We start from the raw sequence: 26,536 nt of genomic DNA on the forward strand, positions 1-26,536 counted from the left end.
GGAATTAGAATCCACCCACTAAGGCCCTTTCAATAAAGATTGGAGAAAGCGAGAGGAAAGGCTCCAATCTGGAGGTCTCAACAGTCATCAGAGGCAGTTGGGTCACCTTAGCTAGAACAGGAATAAGGTTTTACAAAGAAATGTGATGTTGCTGCTGCTTGTTTGGTTTGTTAAAAATACCAAAACAAACAAAAAGGAGAAATGTAAATATTCTCTCAAAGGGATCAGTAAAGAAGGAAAAAACAAGAAACTCAAAATGGAGTTAGCAAAGAGAGAGTGGAGACTGTAACTGTGGCCCAACTTACTTGCCCTAATGGCCTGAAGTTGATACCACACCTGGTTACACCTTAAGGCATTTCTAGAAATATTCTCAATATCTTGACCAACAAAACCCTGAAATAGAAAGCGAAAAGGATTAGTTTGTGTTTTACTACATTCTCCTCTCCCTCTTATTTTTTTCCAAAGTACTTTTTGGGAATGATTTCTTTTTCATATTTAGTGCCCGTGTCAAGAATGGGATAAAGAAATATTTATACACAACCTCTTCCAGAATTTCAGTCTTACTTTGTTATTGTATTCTCTTCAGGAGAGTGAGACCAATCAGTTCTCTTTGTGGATTTTGCAGAATGACAATAATTGATCAAAAGTAAAATTTTCACATTGCAGAGCTAAGCCCATTAGTGGGTTATGAAATGTAAACTGGAGGTTTTATTTTAAAATACAAAAGAAAACACTGGATTGCACTATATGTAATATGGGAGGTATTGTTTCTGTATATTAGGTGTTAATATAATGACTATCTTGTATTCAAAATCAAGCAAGGGTGGTTCAAGCAGAGGCTAAAGGTCTAATCTATTAATTTACTTGTTTTTCTTCTTGATTTTTTATATGCTATACAAATAGTACTATTGAGAAGAGAATGGGATCTGTATCCCATCAAAGGTTGATGGATGCTCAGCCTTTTCTGTGGGGTAGCCACACATATAGGGCACTTCCATGTTGGTAACCTGAGGTCACAGTAGACCAGGAGTCCTTGTCATCTTTAGCCATATATTGGAATCACACAGGAGCATTTTAAAACTACAGGTGCTCAAACCACACTCCAGGCCATGTAAGTGAGAATCTCGAGGTGTGAGTTCAAGGCATTCATCTTAATTGAAATCTCACCAGATGCTTATTACATGGAAGTAAGATTTAGAGATACTGAATGGACCAGCCCAATTTCTCATCATTTCTTTCTTTTCCCCATTTCTCTCATGATTGGCTTTGTTCCCAGTGGTTCCATGGATTTTAGTCTTCTTTTTGACAATTTCAGTTAAGTCTCTCTCTTATCAATTGGGCTGGCCCAAGGCAAAGTTTGTCCTGTAGAAAGATTCTTATCTATCATCTTGTGTATGCATAAAGCTGGCCTTGAAGTCACTTTTCTCGAAGTTAATTCATATAATGTTCTTTCATATACTCTGGCCTCAATATTCATCTGATTTGCATTTCAGATCCTTAACGGGACTTATAGAAGTAGAAATTAGAACAGAAAGGAGAGGTTAGAATGATGTACCTTCTGATCTATACAGTTTTGAAGTCCTGCCCTCTGCATATACTTTTGGAGTGATGTCCCTTTAGAATGTCATAAATGTCCTCCAGTTAATGTCAGCTCAAATGAATCCATGAGGTGAGGACACTGACAGTAACAATGGGAACACAGCAGAGTTCAGAGAGCAAAGCAAAGATGCGTACAGAAGGGCCTGACAGGGTGGGAGCCCATGGAACACAGAGGTAAGACTGAACAGAGGTTATAGCAACTGCTGGAGAGAACAAATGAGGAACAGAAAAAGCAGTGGAAGAATGAGCTGTCATCATAGACAGAGAGAAATAATAAGTGAGTGCAGCTAAGAGCCATAAATGTCATTACCCCTGAGCCCTAAGCTTGCAGGCCAGGGAATCTGCACGCCAATCTCCACTTGCTGAATGGTAGTTTTTTTTTTTTTTTTCATTTTTTTTTTTAAATTATACTTTAAGTTCTAGGGTACATGTGCACAATGTGCAGGTTTGTTACATGTGTATACATGTGCCATGTTGGTGTGCTGCACCCATTAACTCGTCATTTACATTAGGTATTTCTCCTAATGCTATCCCTCCCCGCTGCCCCATCCCACGACAGGCCTCCTCGTGTCTGATGTTCCCCACCCTGTGTCCAAGTGTTCTCGTTGTTCAATTCCCACCTATGAGTGAGAACATGTGGTGTTGGTTTTCTGTCCTTTGCAATAGTTTGCTCAGAATGATGGTTTCCAGCTGCATCCATGTCCCTACAAAGGACACGAACTCATCCTTTTTTATGGCTGCATAGTATTCCATGGTGTATTTATGCCACATTTTCTTAATCCAGTCTATCATTGATGGACATTTGAGTTGGTTCCAAGTCTTTGCTATTATGAATAGTGCCGCAATAAACATATGTGTGCATGTGTCTTTATAGTCGCATGATTTATAATCCTTTGGGTATATCCCCAGTAATGGGATGGCTGGGTCAAATGGTATTTCTAGTTCTAGATCCTTGAGGAATCGCCACACTGTCTTCCACAATGGTTGGACTAGTTTACAGTCCCACCAACAGTGTAAAAGTGTTCCTATTTCTCCACATCCTCTCCAGTACCTGTTGTTTCCTGCCTTTTTAATGATCGCCATTCTCACTGGTGTGAGATGGTATCTCATTGTGGTTTTGATTTGCATTTCTCTGATGACCAGTGATGATGAGCATTTTTTCATGTGTCTGTTGGCTGCATAAATGTCTTCTTTTGAGAAGTGTCTGTTCATATCCTTCGGCCACTTTTTGATGGGATTGTTTTCTTCTTGCAAATTTGTTTGAGTTCTTTATAGATTCTGGATATTAACCCTTTGTCAGATGAGTAGATTGCAAAAATTTTCTCCCATTCTGTAAGTTGCCTGTTCACTCTGATGGTAGTTTCTTTTGCTGTGCAGAAGCTCTTCAGTTTGATTAGATCCCATTTGTCAATTTTGGCTTTTGTTACCAATGCATTTGGTGTTTTAGTCATGAAGTCCTTGCCCATGCCTATGTCCTCAATGGTATTGCCTGGGTTTTTTTCTAGGATTTTTATGGTTTTAGATCTAACATTTAAGTCTTTAATCCACTTGAATTAATTTTTGTATAAGGTGTAAGGAAGTGGCCAGTTTCAGCTTTCCACTTATGGCTAGCCAGTTTTCCCAGCATCATTTTTTACATAGGGAATCCTTTCCCCATTTCTTGTTTTTGTCAGGTTTGTCAAAGATCAGATGGTTGTAGATGTGTGGTATTATTTCTGAGGACTCTGTTCTGTTCCATAGGTCTATATCTCTGTGTTTGCACCAGTACCATACTGTTTTGGTTACTGTTGCCTTGTAGTATAGTTTGAAGTCAGGCAGCGTGATGCCTCCAGCTTTGTTCTTTTGGTTTAGGATTGTCTTGACAATGCAGGCTCTTTTTTGGTTCCATATGAACTTTAAAGTAGTTTTTTCCAATTCTGTGAAGAAAGTCATTGGTAGCTTGATGGGGATGGCATTGAATCTATAAATTACCTTGGGCAGTGTGGCCATTTTCACAATATTGATTCTTTCCATCCGTGAGCATGGAATGTTCTTCCATTTGTTTGTGTCCTCTTTTATTTCATTGAGCAGTGGTTTGTAGTTCTCCTTGAAGAGGTCCTTCACATCCCTTGAAAGTTGGATTCCTAGATATTTTATTATCTTTGTAGCTATTGTGAATGGGAGTTCACTCATGATTTGGCTCTCTGTTTGTCTGTTATTGGTGTATAGAAATACTTGTGATTTTTGCACATTGATTTTGTATCCCGAGTTGCTTATCAGCTTAAGGAGATTTTGGGCTGAGACAATGAGTTTTTCTAAGTGTACAATCATGTCATCTGCAAACAGGAACAATTTGACTTCCTATTTTCCTAATTGAATACCATTTATTTCTTTCTCCTGTCTGATTGTCCTGTCTAGAACTTCCAACACTATGTTGAATACGAGTGGTGAGAGAGGGCATCCCTGTCTTGTACAAGTTTTCGAAGGAAATGCTTTTAGTTTTTGCCCCTTCAGTATGATATTGGCTGGGGGTTTGTCATAAATAGCTCTTATTATTTTGAGATACATCCCATCAATACCTAGTTTATTGATAATTTTTTAGCCTGAAGGGCTATAAATTTTGTTGAAGGCGTTTTCTGCATCTTTTGAGATAACCATGTGGTTTTTGTCTTTGATTCTGTTTATGTGATAGATTACATTTATTGATTTGCGTATGTTGAATTAGCCTTGCATCCCAGGCATAAATACAACTTGATCGTGGTGGATAAGCTTTTTGATGTGCTGCTGGATTCAGTTTGCTAGTATTTTATTGAGGATTTTTGCATCAATGTTCATCAGAGATATTGGTCTAAAATTCTCATTTTTTTGTTGTGTTTCTTTTTTTTTTTTTTTTTTTTTTCTTTTTTTTTTAAAATTTATTTATTATTATTATACTTTAAGTTGGAGGGTACATGTGCATAACGTGCAGATTTGTTACATATGTATACTTGTGCCATGTTGCTGTGCTGCACCCATCAACTCGTCATTTACATCAGGTATAACTCCCAGTGCAATCCCTCCCCCCTCCCCCCTCCCCCCTCCCCCCTCCCCCCTCCCCCCTCCCCCCTCCCCATGATAGGCCCCGGTGTGTGATGTTCCCCTTCCTGAGTCCGAGTGATCTCATTGTTCAGTTCCCACCTATGAGTGAGAACATGCGGTGTTTGGTTTTCTGTTCTTGTGATAGTTTGCTAAGAATGATGGATTCCAGCTGCATCCAAGTCCCTACAAAGGACTCAAACTCATCCTTTTTTATGGCTGCATAGTATTCCATGGTGTATATGTGCCACATTTTCTTAATCCAATCTGTCACTGATGGACATTTGGGTTGATTCCAAGTCTTTGCTATTGTGAATAGTGCCGCAATAAACATACGTGTGCATGTGTCTTTATAGCAGCATAATTTATAATCCTTTGGGTATATACCCAGTAATGGGATGGCTGGGTCATATGGTACATCTAGTTCTAGATCCTTGAGGAATCGCCATACTGTTTTCCATAATGGTTGAACTAGTTTACAATCCCACCAACAGTGTAAAAGTGTTCCTATTTCTCCACATCCTCTCCAGCACCTGTTGTTTCCTGACTTTTTAATGATTGCCATTCTAACTGGTGTGAGATGGTATCTCATTGTGGTTTTGATTTGCATTTCTCTGATGGCCAGTGATGATGAGCATTTTTTCATGTGTCTGTTGGCTGTATGAATGTCTTCTTTTGAGAAATGTCTGTTCATATCCTTTGCCCACTTTTTGATGGGGTTGTTTGTTTTTTTCTTGTAAATTTGATTGAGTTCTTTGTAGGTTCTGGATATTAGCCCTTTGTCAGATGAGTAGATTGCAAAAATTTTCTCCCATTCTGTAGGTTGCCTGTTCACTCTGATGGTAGTTTCTTTTGCTGTGCAGAAGCTCTTTAGTTTAATGAGATCCCATTTGTCAATTTTGGCTTTTGCTGCCGTTGCTTTTGGTGTTTTAGACATGAAGTCTTTGCCCATGCCTATGTCCTGAATGGTACTACCTAGGTTTTCCTCTAGGATTTTTATGGTATTAGGTCTAACATTTAAGTCTCTAATCCATCTTGAATTAATTTTCGTATAAGGAGTAAGGAAAGGATCCAGTTTCAGCTTTCTACTTATGGCTAGCCAATTTTCCCAGCACCATTTATTAAATAGGGAATCCTTTCCCCATTTCTTGTTTCTCTCAGGTTTGTCAAAGATCAAATGGCTGTAGATGTGTGGTATTATTTCTGAGGACTCTGTTCTGTTCCATTGGTCTATATCTCTGTTTTGGTACCAGTACCATGCTGTTTTGGTTACTGTAGCCTTGTAGTATAGTTTGAAGTCAGGTAGCGTGATGCCTCCAGCTTTGTTCTTTTGACTTAGGATTGTCTTGGAGATGCGGGCTCTTTTTTGGTTCCATATGAACTTTAAAGCAGTTTTTTCCAATTCTGTGAAGAAACTCATTGGTAGCTTGATGGGGATGGCATTGAATCTATAAATTACTTTGGGCAGTATGGCCATTTTCACGATATTGATTCTTCCTATCCATGAGCATGGTATGTTCTTCCATTTGTTTGTGTCCTCTTTGATTTCACTGAGCAGTGGTTTGTAGTTCTCCTTGAAGAGGTCCTTTACATCCCTTGTCAGTTGGATTCCTAGGTATTTGATTCTCTTTGAAGCAATTGTGAATGGAAGTTCATTCCTGATTTGGCTCTCTGTTTGTCTGTTACTGGTGTATAAGAATGCTTGTGATTTTTGCACATTAATTTTGTATCCTGAGACTTTGCTGAAGTTGCTTATCAGCTTAAGGAGATTTTGGGCTGAGATGATGGGGTTTTCTAAATATACAATCATGTCATCTGCAAACAGGGACAATTTGACTTCTTCTTTTCCTAACTGAATACCCTTGATTTCTTTCTCTTGCCTGATTGCCCTAGCCAGAACTTCCAACACTATGTTGAATAGGAGTGGTGAGAGAGGGCATCCCTGTCTTGTGCCAGTTTTCAAAGGGAATTTTTCCAGTTTTTGCCCATTCAGTATGATATTGGCTGTGGGTTTGTCATAAATAGCTCTTATTATTTTGAGGTACGTTCCATCAATACCGAATTTATTGAGCGTTTTTAGCATGAAGGGCTGTTGAATTTTGTCAAAAGCCTTTTCTGCATCAATTGAGATAATCATGTGGTTCTTGTCTTTGGTTCTGTTTATATGCTGGATGATGTTTATTGATTTGCGAATGTTGAACCAGCCTTGCATCCCAGGGATGAAGCCCACTTGATCATGGTGGATAAGCTTTTTGATGTGTTGCTGAATCCGGTTTGCCAGTATTTTATTGAGGATTTTTGCATCGATGTTCATCAGGGATATTGGTCTAAAATTCTCTTTTTTTGTTGTGTCTCTGCCAGGCTTTGGTATCAGGATGATGTTGGCCTCATAAAATGAGTTAGGGAGGATTCCCTCTTTTTCTATTGATTGGAATAGTTTCAGAAGGAATGGTACCAACTCCTCCTTGTACCTCTGGTAGAATTCAGCTGTGAATCCATCTGGTCCTGGACTTTTTTTGGTTGGTAGACTATTAATTGTTGCCTCAATTTCAGAGCCTGCTATTGGTCTATTCAGGGATTCAACTTCTTCCTGGTTTAGTCTTGGAAGAGTGTAAGTGTCCAGGAAATTATCCATTTCTTCTAGATTTTCCAGTTTATTTGCATAGAGGTGTTTATAGTATTCTCTGATGGTAGTTTGTATTTCTGTGGGGTCGGTGGTGATATCCCCTTTATCATTTTTAATTGCGTCGATTTGATTCTTCTCTCTTTTCTTCTTTATTAGTCTGGCTAGTGGTCTGTCAATTTTGTTGATCTTTTCAAAAAACCAACTCCTGGATTCATTGATTTTTTGGAGGGTTTTTTGTGTCTCTATCTCCTTCAGTTCTGCTCTGATCTTAGTTATTTCTTGCCTTCTGCTAGCTTTCGAATGTGTTTGCTCTTGCTTCTCTAGTTCTTTTAATTGCGATGTTAGAGTGTCAATTTTAGATCTTTCCTGCTTTCTCTTGTGGGCATTTAGTGCTATAAATTTCCCTCTACACACTGCTTTAAATGTGTCCCAGAGATTCTGGTATGTTGTATCTTTGTACTCATTGGTTTCAAAGAACATCTTTATTTCTGCCTTCATTTCGTTATGTACCCAGTAGTCATTCAGGAGCAGGTTGTTCAGTTTCCATGTAGTTGAGCGGTTTTGATTGAGTTTCTTAGTCCTGAGTTCTAGTTTGATTGCACTGTGGTCTGAGAGACAGTTTGTTATAATTTCTGTTCTTGTACATTTGCTGAGGAGTGCTTTACTTCCAATTACGTGGTCAATTTTGGAGTAAGTATGATGTGGTGCTGAGAAGAATGTATATTCTGTTGATTTGGGGTGGAGAGTTCTATAGATGTCTATTAGGTCTGCTTGCTGCAGAGATGAGTTCAATTCCTGGATATCCTTGTTAACTTTCTGTCTCGTTGATCTGTCTAATGTTGACAGTGGAGTGTTGAAGTCTCCCATTATTATTGTATGGGAGTCTAAGTCTCTTTGTAAGTCTCTAAGGACTTGCTTTATGAATCTGGGTGCTCCTGTATTGGGTGCATATATATTTAGGATAGTTAGCTCTTCCTGTTGAATTGATCCCTTTACCATTATGTAATGGCCTTCTTTGTCTCTTTTGATCTTTGATGGTTGAAAGTCTGTTTTATCAGAGACTAGTATTGCAACCCCTGCTTTTTTTTGTTCTCCATTTGCTTGGTAAATCTTCCTCCATCCCTTTATTTTGAGCCTATGTATGTCTCTGCGTGTGAGATGGGTCTCCTGAATACAGCAGACTGATGGGTCTTGACTCTTTATCCAGTTTGCCAGTCTGTGTCTTTTAATTGGAGCATTTAGTCCATTTACATTTAAGGTTAAGATTGTTATGTGTGAACTTGATCCTGCCATTATGATATTAACTGGTTATTTTGCTCGTTAGTTGATGCAGTTTCTTCCTAGCCTCGATGGTCTTTACATTTTGGCATGTTTTTGCAATGGCTGGTACCGGTTGTTCCTTTCCATGTTGAGTGCTTCCTTCAGGGTCTCTTGTAAGGCAGGCCTAGTGGTGACAAAATCTCTAAGCATTTGCTTATCTGTAAAGGATTTTATTTCTCCTTCACTTATGAAACTTAGTTTGGCTGGATATGAAATTCTGGGTTTAAAATTCTTTTCTTTAAGAATGTTGAATATTGGCCCCCACTCTCTTCTGGCTTGGAGAGTTTCTGCCGAGAGATCTGCTGTTAGTCTGATGGGCTTCCCTTTGTGGGTAACCCGACCTTTCTCTCTGGCTGCCCTTAAGATTTTTTCCTTCATTTCAACTTTGGTGAATCTGGCAATTATGTGTCTTGGAGTTGCTCTTCTCGAGGAGTATCTTTGTGGCGTTCTCTGTATTTCCTGGATTTGAATGTTGGCCTGCCCTCCTAGGTTGGGGAAGTTCTCCTGGATGATATCCTGAAGAGTGTTTTCCAACTTGGTTCCATTTTCCCCCTCACTTTCAGGCACCCCAATCAGACGTAGATTTGGTCTTTTTACATAATCCCATACTTCTTGCAGGCTTTGTTCATTTCTTTTTCTTCTGTTTTCTTTTGGTTTCTCTTCTCGCTTCATTTCATTCATTTGATCCTCCATCGCTGATACTCTTTCTTCCAGTTGATCGAGTCGGTTACTGAAGCTTGTGCATTTGTCACGTATTTCTCGTGTCATGGTTTTCATCTCTTTCATTTCGTTTAGGACCTTCTCTGCATTAATTACTCTAGCCATCAATTCTTCCACTTTTTTTTCAAGATTTTTAGTTTCTTTGCGCTGGGTACGTAATTCCTCCTTTAGCTCTGAGAAATTTGATGGACTGAAGCCTTCTTCTCTCATCTCGTCAAAGTCATTCTCCGTCCAGCTTTGATCCGTTGCTGGCGATGAGCTGCGCTCCTTTGCCGGGGGAGATGCGCTCTTATTTTTTGAATTTCCAGCTTTTCTGCCCTGCTTTTTCCCCATCTTTGTGGTTTTATCTGCCTCTGGTCTTTGATGATGGTGATGTACTGATGGGGTTTTGGTGTAAGTGTCCTTCCTGTTTGATAGTTTTCCTTCTAACAGTCAGGACCCTCAGCTGTAGGTCTGTTGGAGATTGCTTGAGGTCCACTCCAGACCCTGTTTGCCTGGGTATCAGCAGCAGAGGCTGCAGAAGATAGAATATTTCTGAACAGCGAGTGTACCTGTCTGATTCTTGCTTTGGAAGCTTCCTCTCAGGGGTGTACTCCTCCCTGTGAGGTGTGGGGTGTCAGACTGCCCCTAGTGGGGGATGTCTCCCAGTTAGGCTACTCAGGGGTCAGGGACCCACTTGAGCAGGGAGTCTGTCCCTTCTCAGATCTCAACCTCCGTGCTGGGAGATCCACTGCTCTCTTCAAAGCTGTCAGACAGAGTTCTTTGCGTCTGCAGAGGTGTCTGCTGCGTTTGTTTAGTTTACTGTGCCCGGTCCCCAGAGGTGGAGTCTACAGAGATAGGCAGGTTTCCTTGAGCTGCTGTGAGCTCCACCCAGTTCGAGCTTCCCAGCAGCTTTGTTTACCTACTTAAGCCTCAGCAATGGCGGGCGCCCCTCCCCCAGCCTCGCTGCTGCCTTGCCGGTAGATCACAGACTGCTGCGCTAGCAATGAGGGAGTCTCCGTGGGTGTGGGACCCTCCCGGCCAGGTGTGGGATATGATCTCCTGGTGTGCCTGTTGCTTAAAGCGCAGTATTGGGGTGGGAGTTACCCGATTTTCCAGGTGTTGTGTGTCTCAGTTCCTCTGGCTAGGAAAAGGGACTCCCTTCCCCCTTGCGCTTCCCAGGTGAGGCAATGCCTCGCCCTGCTTCAGCTCTCGCTGGTCGGGCTGCAGCAGCTGACCAGCACCGATCGTCCGGCACTCCCCAGTGAGATGAACCCAGTACCTCAGTTGAAAATGCAGAAATCACCGGTCTTCTGTGTCGCTCGCGCTGGGAGTTGGAGACTGGAGCTGCTCCTATTCGGCCATCTTGCTCCGCCCCCTTTTTTTGTTGTGTTTCTTCCAGGCTTTGGTATCAGTATGACGCTGGCCTCATAAAATGAGTTAGGGAGGATTCCCTCTTTTTCTATTGGTTGGAATAGTTTCAGAAGGAATGGTACCAGCTCCTCTTTGTACCTCTAGTAGAATTCGGCTGTGAATCCGTCTGGTCCTGGACTTTTTTTGGTTGGAAGGCTATTATTGCCTCAGTTTCAGAGCCTGTTATTGGTCTATTCAGGGATTCAGCTTCTTCCTGGTTTAGTCTTGGGAGGGTGTATGTGTCCAGGTCTTTTGCTATTTTTAAATGATCTTTGTAATTTCATTTCTGATTATGAAACTGGCACATATTTACCATATAGAAAAATATAGGAGACCACAGAGGAAAAAATACTCATGATTTCACTTTCCAGAGATTTAAGTGTATAAGTTGAGTATCCCTAATCTGAAAATCTGAAATACAATTTATTGTTAAGTAGTGATCTCATGTCCTGTAACCCTGATGAACTTATTAATTCTAGTAGTATTTTAGTACATTCCTTGAGGTTTTCTCCATATGAGAACATATAATCTTCAAATAGAGGTAGTTTCACTTCTTCTGTTCCAATCTGGATACTTTTATTTCATGCTCTTACCTAATTGTCCTGGCTACTATCTCTAGTACAACATTGAATAGAAGTGGTGAGAGTGAATGTCTTTGTATTATTCCTAATCTAAAGGTTAAAACATTTGGTCTTTCACCACTAAACATGATGTAAGCTGAAGATTTCTCACAGATGTCCTCTCTCAGGTTGTGGAAGTTTGCTTCTATTCCTTGTTTGTTGAAAGAATACTGAATTTGTCATATGTCTTTCTCACATCTATTGAGATGATCACATTAATTTTGGTTTATTTTCTACTGATACTACATTAATTGGTTTTCAGATGTTAAACTAACCTACTATCCCTGGGATAAATCCCACTTAGTCATCATGTATAATTTATGCAGATGTTATTGGATTCAGTTTGCTAATATTTTGTTGAGGATTTTGTGTCTATATTTAAAGACTATATTCATTTGTAGTTTTCTTGTGATGTCTTAGAGTGTTGGGGTAATACTGGCCTCATAGAATAAGCTGGGAAGTGTTCTCTCTTCTATTTTTGGAAGAGTTTGTGAAAAATTGATATTAACTCTTCTTTAGATATTTGGTAGGATTTAGCAGTGAACCTGTCTAGGCCCAGGCTTTTCTTGGCATGTATTTTTTTTTTATTGCTAATTCAATCTCTTTAGTTTTAGAAGTCTATTCAGATGTCAGTTTTGATGGCTTGTGGTTTTTTTTTTTCAGTATTTAAAGCTATTGCAGACTTCTAGTATGTAGTGGTTCTGATAAGAAATCGAATGTCATCCCTACATTTAGTCCTCTGTATATAATGTGCTTTTTCTCCTTTTATTCCTCTTAGGATTTTCTGTTCATCACTGGTTTTGATCAATTTGAGTATGGTGTTCCTTGGTGTAGTTTTCTTCATGTTTCTTGTCCTTAGGATACACTATGTTTCTGGGATATTTGGAGTTTATGGTTTTCATTGCCCATCCATGATAGACTGGATAAAGAAAATGTGGTACATATACACCATGGAATATTAAGCAGCCATAAAAATGAATGAGATCATGTCTTTTGCAGGGACATGGTTGAAGTTAGAAGCCATTATTCTCAGCAAACAAATGCAAGAACAGAAAATCAAACACCGCATGTTCTCACTTATAGGTTGTAGCTGAATGATGAGAACACATGGACACATGGGGGAAACAACACACACTGGGGCCTGTCAGAAGTGAGGAGTGGGGGTTGAGGGGGGAGAGAGCATCAGGAAGAGTAGCTAATAGATGTTGTGGTTAATAGCTAGGTGATGAGATGATCTGTGCAGCAAACCACATGGCACATGTTTACCTATGCAACAAACCTGCACATCCTGCACATGTACCCCTGAACTTAAAATAAAAGTTGAAGGAAAAAACTAAAAAAGATTTTAAAAATCCACTTAAATCTCCATACTTGCATCACAATTAAATCAAAATTAATTACAGTACTAAATGTAAACTGCAAAACTAGAGAACTTACAGTAGAAAACATAAGAGAAAATCTTCATGATGTGGAGTTAGGCTAAGTATTCTTAGTTATCACGTCAACAAAACGATTAAAGAAAATATGATCAATTCAACTATATACTAATTAAAAATTCTTGGTCAGCACAAGACACTATTCACAGAATAAAAAGACATGCTACAGATTGGGAGAAAAATATGAAAATCACTAATATGACAAAGAACTTGTGTGATAGTTAATTGTGTGTGTCACTGTGACTGAGCCCCAGGGTGCCACGACATTTGTTCCTATGTTATTCTGTGTGTGTACTGGAGGCGGGATCTGGATGACATTAACACTGGAATAGGCAGTCTATGTGAAGCAGATTGCCTTCCCTGAGTGGGCCTCATCCAATCAACCAAAGGCCAGAGGAGAAGTAAAAGGCCCAATAAGAAGGAAATACTTCCTTGGGTATCTGCCTTTCCGTCTTGGGAATTTCAGCCTCCAGAATCTCATGACCAAACTGTGTTTATATACATACACATGAACACAAACACAAACACAGACACACAAAACACACACAGACGTATATGCCATATACATATACATGCATATATAAATATATATGTATACACACACACACACACACACACACACACACACACACACACACTTCCTAGGTAAGTAGGAAAGATTGCATTTTGTAAAGCTCAGCCATTCAACGATAATTGTTGAAGTCGGCTAGTGATTATGGGGATGTTCTAGTATAGGATTCTGTCTCCTTTTTTATACTATTGAAGTTCTGCATTTGAAGAAGTAGGATAGAATAATAGCTGAATTTCTCCACATACACGTCGAAGCCCTGGGGATTAACACAGAGTTGAAAATACCACCCATAATCCTGCCCCCAACCAGGGCTAGAGAACTCTGGGGACTCCAGGTGATTTTATTTAGCCAGATCTGGGAGCCACATAACAGCAGAGGGAGAGGAAGCACCAGGCAAATAGAGGCCAGCACAGCAGTGAGGGCCTGTTAATGACAAAACACAGGTAAAACCTTCCTCGGAAAGCGAGTGTGGAGAAACACAGATGAGGCCTGAGACCTGGTGGATCAGAACCCTGCTACTGGGGTATTGAAAGGCAAGGGCTTCACAGTGCAGACGACCAGAGGGGCCAGTCTTCGAAGGGCAGAATTGCTGGGAGACGGGGAGGCCTGGACAAAGGAAGCATCCTCTGGAGACTTGTGAGGAGAATGAATGAAGTAACTGGCAGAAATTAAAGGTCCTGCTTGAACAAAATACAATCCCAGAATGAGAGCACACATGCCTGTTCCCCAAAGCCAGACAATATTTCCTAAAATCCCAAGAAAAAATCATTTTTGCCAAGGACCTTATATCCAGTGATGCAATCCATGTATCAAGACATTGGGAAAAGTTTATTATTAAGTATGTTAAAGTCAGTGAGACCTGATTCCCTCATGAGGACTCTGTTAAGGATAAATTCCACTCAACGAGTGATGCTTAGGACACACTTTTGAATAGCTCATGTGCATCAACATATTTAAATGTAGATCTCAACCAAAAACCAAGGTGTCACATGGGCTGTCACTTTATGTTTGGGTTAAAATAACAAATAAGAAATGGCAGGTAAAGAGGTTAGAGAAGAGGAAAATAATGTCTTTGATTGTCATAGTGGTAAAAAGTTGAAGTTGAAAGAAATAATTTAAAATGTATAAACCAAATAGTAGAAATGTGTCACGTTAAAAGGGGATTAGTGACATCAAAGCCTGTTCAGTGCATTGTTAAATGGGAGCTATACAACTCTTCCTAAATAACAAACAAAAAGCACACACACATACACAAACAAAAAAGAAAACAAATAACATCAACAAAGAAATCCAGTAAAACAATCTACCACATATAGTAAACATAGACTAAAACATGGAAGAGTTTAGAATATAAACAGGGAAATAAGAATGTTTTTATTAATCTAAATTCATATCCACCAAAATCAATCATAATAATAAAAGCTTAAAACATTATACGTAAAAAATCCAATAGTCCAGAGTGAGAGGCAAAATGTTTTAATGAAACAGATTTAAAACTTAAACATTTTTAACTGATGGACTAAAATTAATTTTGGATGCAAGTTAAAATTGGGGCAGAGAATATTGTTTTTCACAACAGAATGCCAGTGAAAAGAAATTAAAATTAATTTTGGATGAAAGTTAAAATTTGGGCAGGGAATATTCTATATTATGAAGAATGACAGCAAAAGCAAGGATAAAGTAAGATTTTGAGATAGAAAATTTTCAATGTACAAACATAAATATAGTAACTGACACAGGCAGGGGTGATTAATTGGTGATAAAATAGTCAGAGGAAGATTGTTAGAATACAGGATGTTTATACTATTTCAAACCACTTTCCAAATTAATTATAAACAAGGTGTCTTTACAAGGGATAGAGCTGCTTGTCCCCTCCTTTAGCAAGTGACCATCCTAGTATCGCAACAATGGGGATGGACACACTGGGCCTTCTCTGCCTGCAGATGGACTGAGGTAGGAAGCTCACAGCATGGACTCTGCAGAGTTCCTGGCAAAATGTTTAGGCTGAATTTAATCATGAGGACATTTTCAGATAACTTCAGAATGTAGACCATTGAGCCACACAGCTGACTTGTCCTCTACAAACAAGTCCATGTCACCATCCTCAATGACAGCAACAAAAAGACGAGGAGACGTTTTGGGTTCAAAATGACTAAAAAAGCACAAGCTACATAGTCTTTTTACTCTTTTTGAGCCCAAAATGTCTCTTCTCCTTTTTGTTGTGTTCTTGGTGGTGACATGGACTGTTTGAAGGGGACAGGTCAGTTGTCCTGTTCAATGTTCTACATTCTGCAGTTGTCTGAGGGTTACCTTCTATGAAACTCAGGCTAAGCGTTTTCAGCAAGAACATGGCATTGTTCATACTCTGCCCTGGCAGAGTCCCGGCTGACATGCTGTCTCCTGCCAGCAACTCCTGACTCCTGTTCTCTACATGATGGGAACTGAGAGGAGCAGGGCTAAGGCCTGTGAATGTTGTTTGTCCATCTGGGCATTGGTCTCCCTAGGTATTGATCACAATTGGAGGGGGATGGACTGTGGCTTCTCAGATCAAAGGAGCATAGTGGGTTGAAATAATCAAGAGTATTCTGTGTCTAAAATTCAATCCTCAGTGAAGGACCCCTGCAGGGTTGTGTTTGGACTTGAACTTGCTTTGCTGTTTTAGTTGTTTTCATCAAGTGGAAAAGCTACTTTTTGTGACATCCTTTCATCCTTTGCATCCTTCCAGCAGTATTTGGTATCTGTAGGGGAGAGAAAGAAAAAATCAAATGAGCACTTTTTGTCAGGTCCTCCTGGTGGCTGAGTCTGGAGGGGTTGCTAAGTAGTGATATCTCAGGGGCAAACTGATCTCCTGCTGGGAGGATGAGCTGAAGGGTGGGCCGTGGGTTGGCTGAAGGGGGAAGCGCCATCCACAAGTGAGAAGAAAACATTCCTGAACTTCCCTGAACTTCCAGTCAGCCTGGGGTGCAGGATATAAGGACCCCACCTATGCCCAACCAGCAGTGGGGAACATCTGTCCCTTTCCTCCTGATCTTCTCTGTCTGGAGCAGAGTTATGACTTTTCCTCCCAGTGAGGATGTACTCAGCATCCATCCTGCCTGTCAAGAAGCAGAGAGGAGCAGAAGGAGAGGACCTTTTGCAGAGAAATCCACCCCATTACAACTCCATGTGCTAGTTTTCTAGGGAGGAACGGGAGGGCCATGGGAAGAACCCTGGATATGAGAAGCAGCAGGAACCTCAGACAACATACACGTCCAGGTCCACCTTTTACAACAGAGGAGTAGTGATGCCACAGGGGTAAGACTGAACTAAGGGGACATGACTTGCTATTGACAACCCAAGAATTAGAATCTATCCACTAAGGCTGTTTCAATAAAGACTGGAGAAAGCGAGAGGAAAGGCTCCAATCTGGAGGTCTCAACAGTCATGAGAGGCGGTTGGGTCACCTTGACTAGGACAGGAATAAGGTTCTAGAAATAAATATGATGTTGCTGCGCTTCTTTGGTTGGTTAAAAAAATAAAATATATATATAATTATAAGTATTTGTCCAAAGGGGATCAGGAAAAAAAGGGAATTTAAATAGAGACTCAAAATGGAGTTAGTAAAGAGAGAGCGGGGACTGTAACCATGGCCCAGCTTATTTTCCCTAATGCCCTGAAGTTGATTCCACATCTTATTCCACCTTAAGGCATTTCTAGAAATATTCTCAGTATCTAGACCAAGAAAACTCTGAAGCAGAAAGAGAAAAGGGTTAGTTTGTGTTTTACTACAGTCTCCCATCCTATTTATTGTTTTCCCCAAGTACATTTTGGGAAAGGTTTGTTTTTAATATTTTATGCCAGTGTGAAGAGAGGCATGAAGAAGTATTCATACACAATCTCCTGCAGAATTTCAGTCTTACTTTGTTATTGTATTCTCTTCAGGAAAAGTGAGACCAATGAGTTCTCTTTGGGGATTTCGTGGAAGGTTAATAATTGACCAAAAGTAAAATTTTCACATTGCAGTGGTGAGTCCATTAGTGGGCTATAAAATGGTGTGGAGAAATGTAAACTGGAAGTTTTCTTTTAAAATGCAAAAGAAAATACTAAATTCCAGTATATGTAATGTGGGAGGTATTATTTCTCTACATTAGGTGTTAATATAATGACTATTTCTTATCTTTTATTCAAAATTGAGCAAGTGTGCTTCAAGCAGATGCTAAAAGTCTAATCGATTAATTTTCTTGTTTTTCTTGTTGTATTTTTTTCGATGCTTTACAAACAGCACTACTGAGAGCAGAATACAGATCCCATGAAAGGCTGATAGATACTCAGCCTTTTTTGTGGAATAGGCACACGTATGCGACACTTCCATGTCGCTAACCTGAGGTCACAGTAGGCCACGGGTCCTTCTCATCTTTAGCCACATATTAGAGTCACATGGGAGCATTTTAAAACTACAGATGCTCAAACCACACCCCAGGCCATGTAAGTGAGAATCCCGAGGTGTGAGTTGAAGGGATTCATCTTAATTGAAATCTCACCAGGTGCTTATTACATGGCAGCAGGATTTAGAGATACTAAATGGACCAGCCCAATTTCCCATAATTTTCTTCCCTTTCCCCATTTATCTCATGATTGGCTTTGTTCCCAGTGGTTCCATGGATTGTAGCCTTGTCTCTGACAATTTCAATTCAATCTCTCTCTTATCAATTGGGCTGGGCCAAAGCAAACATTGTCCTGTAGACAGATTCTTGTCTGTCATCTTGTGTATGCATAAAGCTGGTCCTGGAGTCACTTTTCTCAAAGTTAATTCATAAAATGCTCTCTCATATACGCTGGCCTCAAGATGCATTTTAGACTTGCATTTTAGACCCTTCACTGGACTTGTAGAAGTGGAAATGAGAATAAAAAGGAGAGAGGTTGGAATGATGAACCTCATGATGTATGCAGTTTTGAAGCCCTGCCTTTCCATGTACTTTCGGAGTGATGTCCCTTTAAAATGTGATAAATGTTCTCCAGTTATCGTCAGCTCAAGTGAGTCCATGAGGTGAGAACACTGAGACCCTGGCAACCCCACCCATGTTGGCACTAGGCTGCACATCTTGGGCTGAAGACAAACCTGACTCCAGGCCAGTGGGGAACTCCCGCCTGTGACCCTGGTTCTAATTTAGTTTCCTAAGTGGGGCTCTTTGTGCTTAGTTTTAACACTTCCCGTTGAGAGGAACAAGTGATGATCAAGTTTTGACTTAGTTGGGTTGCTCAGAAGAAGACTCAAGAGGAAAATCGATGTGTAAATGATGTATTAAAGCAATGATTTCTGCAGAAAGAGGCAATGGAGCTGGGAACGAAGGGAGGAAAGGTAAATTTCCCAAGAGAGAGTGTGATTCCAGGCAAATATTCCTGTGTTCAGCAGATTAAACTATGCACTTGGATGAGGACAAGGAGGCCTGGCTCTCCTGTGGCCATGAGAGGGACAGTCAAGACACTAGAAGAAGGAATAGAGCAGAGTTCTGAGAGCAAAGAGGACATGAGGACAGAAAGGGCCTGTCAGGGTGGGAACCCGTGGGACACAGAGGTAAGACCAGACATAGGTTAGAGCAGCTGTTGGAGAGAACAAACGGGTGAGAAAAAGCAGTGGGAGAATGAGCTGTCAATAATAGACAGAGAAATAAGGAGTGCAGCTATCAGCCATAGATGTGATTACCTCTGCACCCTAAGCTTGCAGGCCAGGGAATCTGCATGCCAGTCTCCACTTGCTGAGTGGGAGTTTTCTTTTGATGATCTTTGGTTTCAGGACACTGGAGGCATGAATCTGGCCAATGACTTGACGCCCTTGTGTGTTCTCTGCTGAGCCTTTAAGTGCATCACCTCCCAGCTGGGGAGGGTTCTTCATCCCCAGGGAGGGCTCTAAAACCAGCTCTGAAAATAAAACCACAGCCAATGGGATCCACTGGCACCCACGATCTTACTGTGACTTTCTCTTCCACCCAGAGGACATCAAATCAGGAAAGTGGCCTTGGAGAAGAAAGTCCAAAGGGTGAGGGGAAGCCAATAGAGTCACTTTAATATTTTCTTTTTTCTTGATCTTTCCTACATTACTGAGCAATGGTAAGATTGCCAGGAGCCAAAGGTACTGCCAATTCACAAAAATATTCAAGAAACATAGGATTAAGAAACACAAGTAGCTTCCAGGTAGATAAGGCAAAGGCAAGGAAATAACACTGTATGTAGGCTATGCTTTGGGGAGAGCAGAGATTACAAAAATCAAAGTTAAATCAGAGCTGGGTTCAAACAGGAGATGGGAATGGAAGGGCCTGGCAGGGTGGCAGCCCATGTGGCACAGAGGTGGGGGTGTGAGAATCCATAGAGAAGCAAAGGAGAGTCCAATGGGAAGAAATCAGTTTAAATAAGTCATCCCGGCAAGTGTCAGGGACTGCGTATCCCCCGACACTCCCTGAGCGCCTTCCATGTGTCCTCTCCATGGGCCCAGATGGTGCTCGTTATCTCACGCAACCCTCCCTCCTCCTGAGGACAGGGGTCCCCTCATTCCTCAGCCGAGGGCATCGCCTGACAGATGAGCACCAGGCAGCCCCAGGGGCTCCAGGAGGAGATACTGAGTGGGGCGGAGAGTGAGAATGAACACGACCCAGGGTTTTAAGGAAATCTGAGCAAAAGTGGATCCCTGTGAGACAGAAACTGAGGACATGGCCATGGACATGAGTGGAGAATTTAAACTAAATGGAATTTCATAAAAAACACTGATGTGAACACTTTCCATGTGAAAGTTGCCCTTTTATTTCAAAAAAAGCAGGAAAAAAGGAGAGGAAACTGGACATGTCAGGAGACTGAGTGTGGGCCCAGGATTTACACTGTTACTCAATGTGCCTCATAGGTTGTTACTGAAAGTGCCTGATAGGGGAAAATTGGCTTCATGAGGGATGGGGAAGGACAGGACGAAAACTGGCAGAGGAGTCTGTGTGAGAAAGGAAAGGAAGAGGGGCCCTAGAAAGCAGAGATCTTCATAACTGCTCTACCTCAGAGGACACATCATCCGTGAAGTCACTTTCTAAGTGCAAATTGAGCTGAAAGATCTTAAAAGGATTAGATAACACCCATTCATAAGTTTATTGGGCAATTCTTATGGAATCAGGCCCTTTGCAAATTATCATAATTAATATTCCCAACAATGATTGCAGGTAGATATTATTTTTCAGGTATCTCAGATGAGGGAACAGAGATGTAAATAGCAAAAAGACAAAAACCTTGGCCAAAGTCAACAAGCAGAAAGTGGCAAACCCAGAACCTGAGAGCAGATTTGGTTCTAAGCCCCAGGCCTTTGCTCATCTCACTGGGTTGTAGCATCGTGAATTTCAGCTTGACCCTGAGGAAGCATGGGAGGCCCCATTCTCTCCTGCACCCACAGCACCGTGACCACCAACACCTGGATTAGAGCTTCATGACTCCGTTTCCTTCCCTACCTTGGAAGTTCCATTGGTTCCCAGAATCAGTGTTGGCTGTGAAACTGCAGGTGGTGGAGGAAAGGCTCCGCCTGGCCAAGCCATTCCCTTGATCCAGCTGTAGTCGCAGACAACTGGGCACCAGGGTGCTTGGTTCCAGCTGTGCATGTGCAACCTGCACCTCTGACAGGTGGTGGCTCAAGTCTGCACTCCAAGTCCCTTGGGGACAGGCCATCTTGGTGGGAGCTGAAAGGAGAAGGCGCTTCAGTAGAAACAATCTGAGTTTTCCCTTTGTTAAGACACCCAGAACACCCATCCCTGATGTCTCTGCTGTCTGTAAAGCCACCCAGTGACCCACGCCACACAGACAGACATCATGTCAGTGCAGGCGACGTCACCTTTCCTGTCTGTGCCTGGGGACGCTGACACAGCAGGGTCCCAGGCTGGGGTGTCCCTGAAATGAAAAACCTTTGCTTCAGCCCAGAGGGCTTTGGATTGTCTAACAAGACCATCACGATTATTCTGTTGTTATTCATCTCTTTCTTGTGACAAGAGGGAAAGTTCTAGAGAGGCCTCAGAGCACAGGAGAGGAGGAGCTGTTTTTCTTCACACACAGGGATGTAAGAACAGGCCAAGAGTTAGAGCTGCGAGGCTTTGAGAAAGAACCACGAGAAAGGGGGCTGGGAGGCTACAGACCAAACACTAACTGAGGCAAACTTTTATGGGTTCTGGGACACTTTGAGTTTCCCATTGACTATAATGGTTTGACCCTCTACCCACACATATCCATCCTATTGCCATATAGTGGGTGTCAGCAGACAGAGTCAATGTAGGAGAGGGACCAGTCCCTTCCCGGAAATTCAGGGGCCACAAGAGCCACAGATCAGCATGTGCGGTTCCTTAGGAAGGCAACAGAGGACACGATCCTCACATTACCCACTGCTCCAGTGGGGTTCGGGTGGCACCCCTTAAACAAATTCTTTCCATTTCCACAGGGCGAGGAACACACATTCTGAGTGGACTAAGAAAAGACTTCCAATGACCTCACGCCAGTCCAGGTTGGGCTCAGGATGGGGACGGGGCCTGTAGGGCTGGATCCACGTTGCTGTAGGGCTCCTGTCTCTCCTCCCCTCTCCACATCCTCGTTCTCTGCAAGGTTTTCTAAGTTTTCTTAAAAACGCCTCAGTGCCCTCAGCTCTAATATGCAAATGCCACTGCCTGCTTGGGAGTGTCCTTTGAGCCCTGAACAGGTTATAGCAAGACAGAGCTTGCTTGCAAAGGGGCAGGACATACAGCAGGTGCAAGGTCAGTGTGTATTTTAATTGTTTCATGAATCACTGTGATTCTAGAAAAGCATTTGCTGTTTTGAAACTCAGGGAGAAATGCAAAATGGGAAAGGGGATGGTCCCAGTAAGAAAGGCACTTACTGACCAAAATAGAATAGAGGCCAACATCTTTGTTGCTAGTTTCTTTCTTTTTGTGTGTGTGCCTGTGTGTGTGTGAGTGTGAGTGTGTGTGACACAGGGTCTCACTTTGTTGCTGAGGCTGCAGTGCAATGGTGCAATCATGGCTCACTGCAGCCTCAACTAACCAGGCTCAGGTGACTCTTCTACCTCAGCCTCCCGAGAAGCTGGGACTACAGGTGTGTACCACCACGCCCTGCTAATTTTTTTGTAGAGACAGGGTTTCACCACGTTACCCATGCTGGTCTCAAACTCCTGAGCTCAGGCGATCCACCTCCTTGGCCTCCCAACATTCTGGAATTAAAGATGTGAATCACCACACCTGGCATTTTTGCTAATTTCATTACAACATAATCCAATATACTGAGGGACATCACAGAGTTACTTGCTCTTACTAGAAGATAATGTAATGGGTAAAATCCCCAACAATCCACATCAAATTCCCAGAATTGAAGTTATAAAAAAGAGAATGAGCAAGAAGAAACGAAAATTGGATTTTGTTTTTACACGTCCTGTGAAGCTGCTATCTCAAGGGGCACTTGCTCAGAGGAAGGGTTTTCTGGACGTCGTGGGGACAGGACCACTCTGCTTTGCTCATCGGTTACGCCAGAACCTCATGAGGGACACTAGTTGTCGATGGTTTTCATGAGAATATAGCACTGAGACCAAAACTTGATTGAAACTAAAACCCACATGTGGAGAAAACCACTGGAGCTCTGCAGAGGATGCAAGCCTGGCCACGCATAAAGGAAGGGACGCTGGACTGCGTCAGTGGAGGGAAGACCCCTCGGAGGAAGTAGAGCCGCAGTCCCCAACCTTTTTGGCACCAGGGTCTGGTTTCATGGAAGACAGTTTTTCAGGGACCAGGGTAGGAGGGATGGTTTTGGGATGATTCAGGCACATTACATTTACTGTGTACTTTATTTCTACAAATATTACATTGTAATATATAATGAAACAATTATACAACTCACCGTAATGTAGAATCAGTGGGAGCCCTAAATTCGTTTTCCTGCAACTAGATGGTCTCATCTGGGGGTGACAGTCACTGGGAGACAGTGACAGATCATCAGGCATTAGATTCTCATAAGGAAAGCACAATCCAGTTTCCTGGCATGTGCACTTCACAATAGGGTTCGAGCTCCTGTGAGAATCTAATGCCCCTGCTGATCTGACAGGAGGTGGAATCCAGGCTGAAATGCTCTCCCAACGCTCACCTCCTGCTCTGTGGTCCAGTTCCTAACAGGTCATGGACCCATAATGACCCATGGCCTCAGGGCTGGGGATCCCTGAAGAAGAGAATCTAGCTTAGGACACAGGAATCATGAAACAGGCCTCCAAATAATCGGGAAAAACTCCCAGCATATCTGGATGGCCAGAGAAGAGATAAGGGCATGTAGTTAGCAACATAATTTCAGAAAAGAGAGTTTCCCTATCTTAAAGAAGGAGGTCTGTTATATAAATTTCTTCAGCTAAGCTACTGTGGCCAAGACTTTGCAATAAGTCCTTACCACATCCCTCTCTGGCCTGTTTTGATAGCCACAGCCTACTCTTGTGAGAAGGATCCAGGTGACAGAGGAGTCACTTGGGACAGGAGAAGAGGAAGTTCTACCCAGTGGATGTCTGTGCTTAAAACTGGACCCAAGAGCCAGATTCAAAACAGGATCAGTGTCTAGGGCCTGCCTGCAGAGGTGGTCTCTCTGAGCTGCACAAGTTGCAGAAACAAAACATACAGAGGCTGCCTGGGATGACAGTGGATCTTTGTGACCTCCAGGATGGAGTACTCACAGGCTATATCCAAAGCAGAGCAGGCAAGTTGATCCTCCAATGAGTACAAGGTGCTGCTATAAGGCTGGTGACAGTCAGACAGGTCACGATGAACTGAAGGAGTCAAGTAAACTTCATCCACGGAGTCCTCTGGGATTTCCTGCTCCTTCACCTCTGGCAGCTCCTGGCTGAGCCTGGGGTAAAGAAGACAGAAGATAAACGCCAGAGAGAACCAACACCACTGCGCCCAGCTGGTTCTATAGGGAGGCCCTCAGGAAGGCCCAGAGGAAGCAAAGTACAGTCTCCTCAGGGAGATACAACCATCATTCCCTGTCTCGAGAAGGAGACAGAGCGTGAGAGGCTTTGAGTGCACTGGGCAGGAAATGAGCTGGGGAGGAAGGAAATGGAGTGATCCCTGTGGGAAACTGTTGCATACATTTTATTGAAATTAGCATCATTGGCCAAATGAATACAGACTCTTGAGTCTTCACAGAGTTCCTGTATCCTCAACATCTCTTGTTCTCAACATTGTAGCATGACATGCATTATTTTCATTAACTTTCCTGCTGTCAAATACTTGTAAACATGGTACTGTCTAATACTTGTAAACATGGTAATGCCAAAGAGGCAGACATCAAGTGTGCAACTCCACTTTAATCAAAAAGGACAGAAAAGGGGACTGCAGAAAATGTCTGTGACTGATCAGTTCAACAGAGTCAACTGAATGCACATTAGTAGAATTGAAAAAAATTAATAAGGAAATACAAATACAGGTGTACAATGAAAAGAGTCAACCTTATGAATACGGCTATTTCATGGCTGGCTGAACAGGTGGAGCAGGTATATTCTGCACACTCTGATTTTCCCTGCATCCGAGACTCCAGATATCTACAGTGAATTAACTGTCCCTGATTCCTCAGAGTTACCTGGGGCACGGTGGGTCTTGATCTTCTAGCTCCTCTTGATCCTTTTCAGTTTCTGCAAATAAATTCAGACAGAGACAGACACATTAAGCAGGTTCTCCTACACACACAAACAATCCACTGTGCAGTCCTAACATAGGAACATCAGTTTCCTCAGTGGGAGAACAGGACAGTGTGAGAGAAACATTCCAGGAGGCCTGAGGCCCTGTCATGAGAGAGATGCCTTGGTTTTCTTCCCTGAGCCTAGGAATGAAATCTCCCTGTTCTGGTAGATCATTATCCCAACATCAACCGTCCTGATTTTGTGCAAATAGTTATGCAAGTTTTTCACACCAATTCAAGGCAAACACCTCATCAGCTTTCTAGAAGGAAAACTGCACTATTCAGCCTTCAGTCATCAAATACCCACATTGTTCATGGTGGCAAGGAGTTTAGACACTGAAATTTGAATGAAGGAGAGAACGTACAGACCCTCGAGTCAAAATGAATCTTTGGTACTACAAAGAGACATTGGCATTTCGTGACATCTAGGAGTGACAAGGCCCAGTCTTGTTTCTAGACACATAACAAAAGCAAATGTACTGCTCACCTAAAACAGGCCAACATCAAGGACACAGGGAATGAGGCTAGGTTCTTTAAAACCTAGGTAATATCTTTAACGAAAAGTAGACAAAGATGCCACTGGCCTTGGGCAGGCATAGAATCTCAAAGGACATGGCTGGGGAAAGAAACTTGTAAGGAACACAATAGCTGGCAAGACGAATCTTATTCAGATTAAGAGGCCTGACAGATACCTGTTGGGCACGTGCTGCGTAGGTTGGTGTGAATTTGTCAGTGTCATGACAGTGGCCCAGGGTGACACAGGCCTGGTCTGAGATGAGGAAGAGAGCAAAGCTCACTGACCCACCCCATGTCTGTGCTTCCAACTTGATTTTTGATTCTGATGCAAATCATCCTGTGTCTGTGAGTCATGCCCACCCCAATGACATGTCTCAGTCCAGCCAGGGGTGCAAGGATTACGGAGTCTACCTGGGACACCAATTGGAGATTTATTGTGGTCACAATGGAGTACTCACTGTCTACGAGAGCCAAGCTGACTTGCATTTCTTCAAAACAGTACGAAGTGCTCCCATAAGGGCGGTAGGAGTGAGGTAGGTCAGGAAGGATGGAAGGAGTAAAGCAACATCCATCCAGTGACTCCTGGGGGACTTCATGCTTGTCCCCCCTCAGCGGTCCCCTGCTGAGCCTGTAAGGTAGGAAGGAGTAAGGATTAATCCAAGGAGTTTCAGCGCCCAGCTGCCTTCACGTGAGGCAGGAGGCAGTGATGGCAGAAACAAATGGGGCAGCCCATTAAAGAGTTCAATATTCTCCTCTTTGTGGTGGGTCACGGTGTGGTTGCCATGGGGTGGGTTGCAATACAGAGAGAGGGAAAGAGAGATGAGAGAGAGAGAGAAGCATCAGGAGCTCAGCGAAGTGGCCAGATCACGATTTTCTGAGGAAGGAGACTGAGTGTCTCTGTATGGTGCAGTCGTGACTCACTGAATATCCTGTTCCATAACGGTGGCTTCATTCCATTCTTTTAAATGGTGTTAAATTTCATGTGTAGTGA

The 26,536-nt window shown here is 42.3% G+C and overlaps 1 protein-coding gene and 1 long non-coding RNA gene across 6 annotated transcripts in view; one reads left to right on the forward strand and one right to left on the reverse strand.

The window, feature by feature from the left end:
- LOC105489213 (uncharacterized) overlaps window positions 1-26,536 on the forward strand; it is a 137,199-nt gene that overhangs the window by 79,825 nt on the left and 30,838 nt on the right. The window lies entirely within an intron of this gene.
- The window catches only part of LOC105489247 (NBPF family member NBPF4-like), an 84,983-nt gene that overhangs the window by 946 nt on the left and 57,501 nt on the right, over window positions 1-26,536 (reverse strand). For 2 of the 3 annotated variants that reach the window (XM_071068856.1, XM_071068802.1), the window contains 6 exons: window positions 26,004-26,173; window positions 24,931-24,982; window positions 24,026-24,198; window positions 20,796-21,020; window positions 19,022-19,236; window positions 15,946-16,076 (listed from right to left, as the gene is read on the reverse strand). In XM_071068856.1, the coding sequence (XP_070924957.1) occupies window positions 19,031-19,236; window positions 20,796-21,020; window positions 24,026-24,198; window positions 24,931-24,982; window positions 26,004-26,173 (826 nt within the window). In that variant the 3' untranslated portion in view covers window positions 15,946-16,076; window positions 19,022-19,030. Of the gene's footprint in view, window positions 1-15,945; window positions 16,077-19,021; window positions 19,237-20,795; window positions 21,021-24,025; window positions 24,199-24,930; window positions 24,983-26,003; window positions 26,174-26,536 lie in introns of those variants that run through there. The other variant, XM_071068846.1, reaches the window with a different exon arrangement.

This window comes from Macaca nemestrina, chromosome 1 (genome assembly GCF_043159975.1).
Source record: "Macaca nemestrina isolate mMacNem1 chromosome 1, mMacNem.hap1, whole genome shotgun sequence".
Lineage (NCBI taxonomy): Eukaryota > Metazoa > Chordata > Mammalia > Primates > Cercopithecidae > Macaca > Macaca nemestrina.